General features: G+C 43.1%; 1 protein-coding gene and 1 long non-coding RNA gene across 2 annotated transcripts; both read right to left on the bottom strand.

The window, feature by feature from the left end:
• Positions 1 to 957: 957 nt before the first annotated feature.
• FAM89A (family with sequence similarity 89 member A) lies at positions 958 to 7279 on the bottom strand. Its single transcript, XM_017817436.1, has 2 exons — positions 6984 to 7279; positions 958 to 2955 (listed from the first exon to the last, which is right to left on the bottom strand). The coding sequence occupies exons 1-2, from the start codon at positions 7236 to 7238 to the stop codon at positions 2797 to 2799; spliced, it is 414 nt and encodes a 137-aa protein (XP_017672925.1). The 5' UTR covers positions 7239 to 7279; the 3' UTR covers positions 958 to 2796.
• Positions 7280 to 8399: 1120 nt separating this feature from the next.
• LOC108498579 lies at positions 8400 to 9657 on the bottom strand. The gene is made up of 3 exons (XR_001875224.1): positions 9561 to 9657; positions 9145 to 9251; positions 8400 to 9006 (listed from the first exon to the last, which is right to left on the bottom strand). It is a non-coding gene; the product is annotated as an uncharacterized LOC108498579 (long non-coding RNA).
• Positions 9658 to 10316: the final 659 nt, after the last annotated feature.

Below are 10316 nucleotides of genomic sequence, written 5' to 3'. Positions count from 1 at the left end.
TAAAAAGTTACGTGTAAGACAAAGTGAGGTTATGGAGTAAAAATGGGAAAGGTGTGTTGGTATGTGGTTTGGACCAAGGGTCGCAAGCTTTTGTAGTAACACAGCTTTGTTCCATCACGCACAAAGCCAAACTCTGACTTGAAGCTCGTAACTTGAAACATGTAACAATTACTCAGAACTTAAGCTGTGCTTTCCCACCGCACACCTCTTTCAGAGCAATTTCCCTGCTCTGTGCTATTATAATGCGGTAAGGAGATACAACGCAAAACTGCAACACCAGGCATGGAAATCTGCCTCTGGAACAACTGCTTATAGACTTAATAACAAATTTCTTCTTTTTAAAACCTTCATCTGGCTAGCCAGCCTTCATGGCATTTGAATTTGCCTTAGGAATATAGACTGCAACTTCTCTCCCATGCAAGATGGTGTTATTAAAAGGGACAAGGTGCTGAAAACTTTGCAAGTCCTAGTAATCTATGCTGTTTTCCAGTCCAGAAGTTGTGGAGTGATGCCTTAAGACTTTTATGCTTCCCTTGGTACAGGGAATACCAGCTAAACATTCCATGTTGCCCAAATCACAAGCATGATAAATCCTTTTGCTTTTTAAGTTTATGTAAGAGAAAGTACTGTGAATTTTGCTGAAGTCTATTCTCACCAGTGAGTCTATTAATGAGTGGCATTCTCTAAAGATCTGTAATACAGAATCATTAATTCTAGTAGTAGAGACAGAATTTTCTCTGTTGAATTCAGAAACAAGTAAAATCCAATTAAGATAGAGCAGTAGGAAATTCCATTCCGAATATAGGTAGGTAGAACCTTTTCCACTGTAACTTAAAAATTGCTTGCTTTGGTCCAGGGGTGATGACTAGTCCTAGTTTTCTTATGGGAGGGTTGGGAAAGGGGGTAGGGTTTGGATTCACTGAAAAGGTAAATTAAAATACACACAACATTAAAAAGTTATGCTAAACATCATGCTTTTTATTTTTGGAGAAAGAGCAAGAAAATAGCAGTACTTCAACAAACTAGAAAAAGCCTCATGTAAATACCAAAAGCACAGCAAATTATATTAAAAGCTGATACATTCTTTAGTCAAAGCATAAAGTTGTGTATATGTGTGTACATGTACATGTATACACACATAGGGACACAACTTTTTTAAGTACAGATGTAGCTATCTGGATTATCTGTGTTTTCCCTATCATTCAGTTTAGTTTTGTGTGAGTGAAGTAATTAGACCAGAATTAACATTAAAAAAAAATCCAACCATCACCACAGACTAGATTAAGAACTCGTACACATACACAATTACAGCACAGTCTTTACTCTTGTGGCCTTTGAATTCCACTGCAATAAGCCAGTTTTAGAGGGAAAGCACCCTAGAAGTCTCTTGGCTTTTATCACTGCAACATCCTAGCCTCTGCTAAAAACTAAGAGAGGAGGTACCCCAGAATGTGATCTCCAATTCTTCCTGCAAAATGTACACATACCAGACATGAACCATGCAAAAACTCTTTGAGATTGAAGCCCTTAATTATTAGCTTGTGTCAGGATTCAGGCACTGTGCTCTACAGCAATCTTTAGAATTAAAGTTAAGAAATGAAAATCGCATTGGGAGTTGATTTTACTTAAAATAGAGAAGGGTGAAGACTCACATAGTTGGCAACTCTCAGCTGATTAAGCATTACGTGTACACACTATGAAATAATAACAACTTAACTAAGTGCTTTAGTAAATTCTGAAAACAAAAATAAGTTATACTTCAAAGAACAAGTTAGTATAAAAAGTTTTAACATATGCAATGTGTTCAAAATACTTATTTTGCATTTTTAAAAAGAGCTGTTGTCTACCTTACAGAAACAAAGTTCACCCAGTATAAAATATTGCAATTTGTCCCATTGTGTCATATGAGAGGTTTCCTTAATCTTCATATGATCAAGAACACTTGCACAAGAGTTCACGTTACTCCAAGCCACATAGTGGCAGACAGACTATGTTTGAATCTGTGCTTTTACTATGCAGTACAGTAAAAGCTAAGCAAACCATTTCAGAACAGTGTTTAGCAGGTCAAAGAGCTATGCAGATGCAAGATATCCAGAGAATAGTATAAAAGTTAACGCCAAGTGGCAGTACCAAGAAAGTGAATTAGATCAACAGAAAAAAAACCCCTGCTGATAACATTCACTATCACATGTACAGCTTGTAAGCTAAGAATAAATTAGCCTAAGGAGAAAAAAAAATTTAAACTGTGTAAACAATCCACCCAGTACAAAACTGGATGCAGCCGGTAAGAGCAGAACTAGCTTAGTAGTGCTGAGGATGTGCGTGCATCCAGATGCCTGTTCAAAATGCATTTATCAATATCACTGACCTCCCCCCTAAAAAAACCCACCACCTATAGCTATTTACATCACAGCAGAGGCTTCCCTGCCCCCTTACTAAGTTATTACAACTCAGGAAGTCACTGTTGTTTTCTACAACTAAAATTCCAGTTATAAGCTACCAATGCTTGTAAGTTGAAAACACCCACCTTGCAAATTAAATTGAAAACTCTTGTCAAGCATGTCTGAGGACTCTTCAAAAGTTAAGAGTACAGCACTTTCCTCAAGTGGTATTTGCATGAGTAACTTGTACTGACAGCCTGTTAAAATAAGTGAATTTAACACAACTTGGGATAGCTGAGTCTTCCTCCTCAGGAAGAGGGATCCAGATTCCAGTTGTTCTTGCTGAGGTGTGTTACAGGGAAAGAAGGACAAAAGAACCTCAGTTCAGTCAGCCTGGAGGTCAATCTTTCTGCTTCTAGAAGTATTCCTCCTCTTCATCAAAAAATCCATTTTCCAGGGCGTATGAGCAGTCTGCATTAGAGTCAGCTTGGCAGGCACCTTTGTATTCTTGAATTGATTCATACAGGGAATACAGCTGACACAGCAATGACATATCCAGCTGCCGAAGGCCAACCTGAAGGGGGAAGAATTCAAAGAAATAAACAAACAATCATTATTACAATTGTTTGTTTACTGGCAGTGTAATGCTATATATCTTTTGTTGCTAAACAAGAGGTTCAAGCTTTTTTCCACCTTGAACAGTTATGAAATATGGAAGTAAAATTCATCTTTTAAGGTGACAGACACCTCGTTTACATGGGATAAACTGGACAAAAGAACAAGGAACAATGTGATGCAATAGTGCAGAACATATGCCAAGCGTTCTTAAAAATGTTGCTGTATCACAACACCGTGCTTAACTTCCAATAAGCAATTCACTCCCACCAGCAGAATTACAGATAAATGAATAAAGTCTATATTTGTCATTATGCAAGAGAGGTATTTTTCCAGAAACACTGCATGTCTTTGACACCATCTTTCTCTCTCACATATCACAGGCACTCTGTTTTTGTTTGAAACGGCCAGGAGTAAAAGTTTTAAATAGGACTCTAACTGGTTTTCCACTTCCTGGCTAAGTATTTCTACTCTAATTTTCTTTTCTCTATTGACATACATAGCATCTTGACAAGACCAGTTCTGTCTAGTGCAATATAGCACACTACTTGAAAGCAGCAAAACTAAAGCAGAAGTGAGACAAGGACATATATTGTAGACTGCAAATCTTCAGAGTATTTTCCATGTGCCACTGAAGCATAGGCTTGATTTATATTTAAGCACCTAATATTTTGGTCCTCAAACTTCTCAGGTATTAGCTCCATTAGCTAATTAAACATTTGGAGCACCATTAAAAAAAGGTTACCTTGTAGCCCGCATCTTTATGTCAGCTACAAAACCAGTATGTTGCACTGGAAAGGGAAACAAAGCCAGTCATTTAACTCAGTGTAGTCTCCCTCTCTGGCAACAAAATGGAGAGTTCACTTGATATTGTCACCTATACAAGTCAGATCAAATTAAATCTAGGCTTTGTCTTGCAGTAAATTAAAGCCACTACCCAATTTAACATTTTCAAGAAACAGCCATTTCTGCCTAATTTTTCAAGTAAGTGTTAAGCTGACAAGCTCTTCCCAGTAAGCCTCAGTTTTATCAGAGGTTTTTGCCACAGCCCATGTTAAGACGAAAAAGAAAGAAATAATGTTAGTAGCCTTTACTGCAGCCCGAACACGAGACTCTGTTTTACCCAGAATGAGAACTCTTACCTCAAAAATCTCTCCTTGCATGTCTAAATTCTAAGGACAGATACACTCAGCACACAAGAAAACCACAAGAAGCTAGCATGAAGATCTTCCATTGACATTGCTGAACTATCCTAACAGCTCCTTTTTATAAAGGTAGGAGGAGGAAAAAAAATTCCCATACACCACGATGCCACTCCAACTCAGAAAAGGAGGATACGGCATCTTTGAGGAACAGCAGAAATTACTTGGTGAGGTCATGAAGCCAAAACATGAAGCACAGACTAACCGCAAGGACTTTAGGACAAGACATGGAACACTGTGCTAGCTGCCAAGATGTTAAAGATAAGCCTTTCCACCACCTCAGATCTACACTACTTTTCTTACCCATCGCCATTTGCCTTTGTAACCTAAACAAACTGCTCACCTCAGGTAAGAAAGGATGCTGTGAAACTGGACTTCATCATCATCATGGCTAGGCTTCGCAAACCAAGATTTAGGAAAACTGGACTTAACGCTATGACATGTGAACATGAGACCCACCAGAGAGATGTGCCTCAGAGCTAAATGTTTGATGGACAAAACTGCAGTGAAAAACTGTTCAAGGAGCAATTAGGAGTGAGTTGAGCCAAAAAACTCAACCTGGAGACAGACCATCTTTGTTTCCCAGGAAAAGTGGGAGCATTTCCACCAGCAGCATTCCTGTTTCAACCCCATAAAGGACTTCAGCACTTTCTGTTAAGTTCAATTCTACTGATTGCCAAGCACAAACTTCAAGGCAGAAATTGCTCAGCAGAATTAACGTAACAGGCCTTAACACCAAATGGTTATGTTTAATATCTTATTTTTCTGTTGCTGCACTAGTGTCAATGAAACAAGAAGTCTACTGAGAAAAATGCAGGCTCCAGCTCTTCACAGCTTTCAAGTCTGATCCCTGAGGTAGCAAAAGCCTGACAAAATTATAGCACTAGCCCAAAGTTTTTAATACCAGACAATTTGCATTCCTGAGTCACAGTCCTGAATTGACCGCTCCTTTCCTCCCTCCTTCTCCAAAGTATCCAAGTCCATCACTTTCTCAGCTTTAAAAACTTATATACACAGTTACTTGCTTGATCATGCTGGAAAGATGCTGCTATGCATTTCTTCCTTGCTCACTATGGAAAATTTAAAGCAAATTCGTTACTCAATAGAAATTCTATCTTTGACTGCTGCAAGAAAGTGTGTTCAATATCAGTAATAAAGTGCTATTACCTTCTTGATGAAAGGCAACCTATTAGTAGTCAAGAGTCTTTCTAATTTGTACAGGCCATAAAAAGTCTTGAAAGTCTTTGATGTGTTCAGAAGTATTTTTTTCGTCAGAAGTAGTTTATCAAATTATCATCAAGGATAACAGAGTATTAAAGAGGATGTTTAAAGGGGAAGTCTAATTGTCAAAAGACTTCGAGAAGCATCTCATTTGATTTCCCCTTAGGAAAAAAATAGATTAGAGTTTTATAAGGAGTTATCTTTGCTTTTTTGGAAAGGCTTAAGACGACTAAGACCATATGTCCTCATTTCCCCCTACAGCATTGCAGAAGAAAGCCCCAGCAGTCGATACTAACCCGTCCTTCCTGAGCTTCAATGCAAACTGGCAATTCTAATACGCAGTTCTAAGAATGATCTCTAACTGTGTTTAAACTACTTGTTGAAACACTGGTGGCAGACTAAGATCTCAGCACACTACACTGTCCTTCTAAATTCACAGAAGGGACTTTCAACAGAACTTCTTGTTTTCAAACACCTTTTTAGCCTGAGAAAAAGTCTTGAACCATGCAGATTTTTGGCTATATCATATTTTATGTGCTTCACAGAATTGTTAGGGTTGGAAGGGGCCTCTAGAGATCATCTAGCCCAAGCCCCTGCCAAGGCAGGGTCACCTAGAGCAGGAGACACAGGAATGTGTCCAGTTGGGTTTTGACTGTCTCCAGACAGGGAGACTCCATGACCTCCCTGGGCAGCCTGTTCCAGTGCTCTGCCACTCTCAGTGTAAAGAAGTTCTTCCTCATGCTAAGGTAGAACTTCTTTTAGTTTATGGACATTGCTCCTCATCCTGTCACTGGGCACCATCAAGAAGAGCCTGGCACCATCCTCTCAACAACCTCCTTTGAGATATTTATATGCATTAATGAGATCCCCTCTCAGTCTTCTCTGCTCTAGATTAAACAGGCCCAGCTCCCACAGTCTTGTGTCATAAAAGAGATGGGACAGACCCTTTGTGGCCCTCCGCTAGAACCTCTCCAGGTCCTTGTCTTTCTTGTATTGTTTCTTCAGAATCCTCAGCACGCAAGGCTGAGGCTATTATTAGTCATTACAGCCGCAGCTTGCACCAGCAAAGCACCAACACCCAATCAGTGTTTAATCAAAAGGTGTGCCAGGTCGCCTGGAAGAATTTCGCTGCTAATAACGCCGCGTTGCAGGATCAAAACAGAGTCCTGAAGAAAACTACGCCTAATCGCAGCCACTCGGGCTGATCGAATCAGTGCCGACACTTGTTTGTTTTTTTTTTTAATGACAGCCTTGTAGCGTGGATGCCAGATCCCGGTGGATGCCGGTTCCCGGTGGGTGCCGCCGAGCGCGGTAAGCGGCTCTCCATCTGCAGCCGGGGCGGCCCCACCGCCCCCGGCACCGACCCTCCCCCGCCGCCGGTACCGCCGCGTTTCACGGCGCCCGCGGCGGCCGGGCCGGGCCGGGCTCCGCGGGGCTGCCCCAGTCCGGGCCGCCCGCGCCCACCGGGGCCGGGGCGCCCTTCCGGCCCGGGGAGGTGCCGGCGCCCCCCGGCGCCGCTCGCCACGTCCGCCGCCGCCGCCCCGCCGAGACCCGCCCCGCTCACCATCTCCTTGCGGAGCAGGGCCAGCGCCGCGTCCAGGTTGGGAGGCTTGGGCGGGCGCGGCGAGCCCCGGCCGCCGCCGCTCAGCTCGTCCTGGATGCGGGACTTCTGCGCGTAGAGCCGCTCCAGGTCCCGCCAGCGCCCGCCCTGTCCGCCGCCGCCGCCCGAGGACGAGGAGTTGAGCAGCCCGCTCAGGCTCTTGGGCAGCGGCGGAAGCCCCGCGCCGCCGCCGGGCCCCAGCAGCCCCGGACCGCTCATGCTGCGGCGGCGGCCACCGACGGAAAGAGCAGCCCCCGCCCCGCCGCGGGAGGCACCGCCCGGAGCCCGCCCCGCCTCCGGGCCGGGCGGGGGCGGGGGAGCCGAGCGGGGCCGGCGCAGGGAGGGAGGGACGGAGCGGGGTGGGGGCGGCGGGGGAGTTGGGCCGCAGGTGCCCGGTGGGCTGGGGCTCGGGCTCCGGCTCCGGCTCCGGGCTTTGGGGCTCAGGCTCGGGCTTGGCAGTCGCAGCACGGTGGCTTTGTCTGGGCCGAGGCAAGTCCCTTCGGGCGAATCCTCAGCCTGTGACCCGCAGAAACACCCCCGCGGCACCGTCTGCCCTCGGGTCATGGGAGGCAGAAGGGCCCTGCGGGAGCGGGGCTGAGCCTCTGGGCTCGGCCTAGGGGCTGGGGGAGGGATGGAACGCAGTGAAAGCTAGCATGAAAGCAGATTAACTGCTGCAGGCGGAGGGTAGCTATTTCTTCTGTGGTGATGGTGTTACATCAGTTGCCTGATAACGCGACAGTGCTCTCCCCTTCCATCAAGGTGTTTCTTTCTATACTGTTTTGGGCTGCGATGGAGTTAATTGCTTCTCAGTAGCTGGTACAGTGCTGTGTTTTTCATTCAGAATGATAGTACTGTTGATAACAGATTGATGTTTTGGTTTTTGCTAAGTCGTGTTTATCCTAAGTTAAGAATTTTGTGTATGTGTGATGCTCTGCCACTGGCAAGGTACCCAAAAGAAGCTGAGAGGGAGCATAGCCAGGACAGATGATGTGAACTGGCCAAAGGGATATTCGCCTTTTTTATTTGTACTTTGTTTTCAATTATTAAACTGTTTTTATCTCAACCTACCAATTCTACTTTTGATTCTCATAGCCATTCCACCGGGGTAGGGGAGAAAGAGAGTGGAGTTGAGTGAGCAGCTGCGCAGTGCTTAATTTTCAGCTGGGCTTAAACCACGACACCTTCACGTCCCCACAGCTAAGTTTTGTACCAAGTGTTTTATTTCCAAGCACTGCAACCACTCAAACTTTGGCCTACCGAAGCGGGGTTTTCTCTTCAAGAAATAACCAGATTTAATGATTTTGAGTTAAGCCTCTACATATTTTCAGTTTTGTTCCTGGACTTGCATGGCTTTTTCATGGTTTAAATGTCATCAGACTCTGTGACAATTGTTTTCAAACTGCTTACTGTGGAGGAAGCTTTTGTCAGTTTTCGTTCATGTTTACACACCACTTTAGAGATTGATTTTTCAGACAACCTGATGTGTTTTTTAGAGCTTTGTACACTGGACTGAAGAAGATTTTTTTTCCCCCTGTTAGTCATGATGCCACTTCTGCCCAGGTTAATTGTGAAAAACAAAATTGTGCTGACAGCTTTTTTGAAACTAAGGGCATTTTAAACTATCCCTATTGTAGATTAAAAGTGTCAACAACCCCCTCATCCTTCCAGGCCAAAGGTGCCTGACTGCAAAAATACTGATTCGGTTTGCTAAGGAAGTAGGTGCTGTATTATGTTCCTGCTTATTAGCAAATACATTTATTTGTTCTCCTTCCAAACCCTCACCCCTTTTTTTTCCCAGATGACAGCTATTTGGAAAAGCTTGTGAGTAGTCTTATTTTATCTAGACCATCTTATTTTTTTTTCAGTTTGCCTGATCCCATGAAATTCTGAGTGCATTTTCTTCTCATTTGGGTCCTTTAGGCACCTTGTTGCCATATCTTTACTATTGCAGGAATCTTTATGCTGGCTTATTACTCAACTTTGTAATCTGAAAAATAAAAAAAAAAAATTACGTTGTGGGTTTTCAGTGACCCTTCTCTCACTTGGCTACATTATCTAGCCTTCATTCATATTAAATTTGTAACTACTCTTTAAAATCTGAATCTACTGCTTTATTTAGTCTGACCTAGTTATAACATGGTGATAATGGAAGCCAGAGTCTCTTGCAGTTATGTCCCTTGGTTATGGAGTAAGGTTTGCGAGATGTATAAACCTCTTGGTCTTTGTTGGTTCCTAGAATTGAATCACAGAAATGTGTTACTTGTCTAAACTGATCTTTGCTAAGGACGTTACCTAAAAAAACCCTACATTAAAAATACATGTAGTTATGTCATAAAGAATTAGGAAGTGGCAGAAGAGCAGTGTTCCATACCGTTTCCGTACAGAAATGCATTATGTCGTATTTTTAGTTTACGTGTTCATATGTGGTGGTTTTCCTTTCCTCATTCATTAGGAGGTTACACAATGCCTGTGTATCATTTGTGCATCATTTACTAACATTCCTTTTTCCAAATGTGGTGATCTATATGCATTATAGTGTACCTTGAACTGATACATTAAGACTATTCCCTACAGCCTTTTCTCTGATGCTTTCCCCTCTCATAACTGACTTATCTACAAATGTTAATGGAATTCTTCTTTATGACAACATGGTGATAGAAGGTGGTATTGTTACCCACAGTGGGGCAAGGACAACAGAAAGCTAAAGGTAGGTCATGTTAAAAAAACATCTACTAATTTTAAGTGCCTGGTTAATTCCTAAGGATGATTTTCCACCTGACAGAACTGACAGAAGGATGTGTGCCTCTGCTTCATGCTACCCCGCACAGAGCAGCACCTTTGCTTAAAGCTACCTTCATTAGGGATTTAAAGTAAGACTCCAGATATTGCAGCAATATTGTCAGCTGTGCATCAGGGATATCATAAGACTTGCTAAACAAGATGCACCAGAGCTCATCTGTCAGTGTCCTTTTTGTGTTTGCAAGATGTCTCTGTTGGGTTAACTTACAGTCAGGATTGCTTGTCAAGGACAGGTCAGGATCCAGATATCACAAACTGAGCATAAGTAAGAGAAATTAATAATTACTGACACATGCTTTACTCTTCCATTTGCTCCTCTAGTCAAAGTGCCTGAACATTCTCTGTTTCTTGTGAGGTCTATGGTTTTTATCACTGATGTGGAGGAACAGAGGTCACGCTGTTCTGTGGCTCGCTGGGATTCATAGAATCATAAAATATCCTGAGTTGGAAAGGACCCAAAAGGATCGTCGAGTCTGACTCAACCCTTTGGCTAAAGAG

This window comes from Lepidothrix coronata, unplaced genomic scaffold, assembly GCF_001604755.1.
Source record: "Lepidothrix coronata isolate B3197 unplaced genomic scaffold, Lepidothrix_coronata-1.0 Scaffold61, whole genome shotgun sequence".
Taxonomy (NCBI): domain Eukaryota; kingdom Metazoa; phylum Chordata; class Aves; order Passeriformes; family Pipridae; genus Lepidothrix; species Lepidothrix coronata.
Note: the sequence above shows the minus strand (reverse complement) of the source record. Positions and strands in the feature narration are given on the sequence as shown.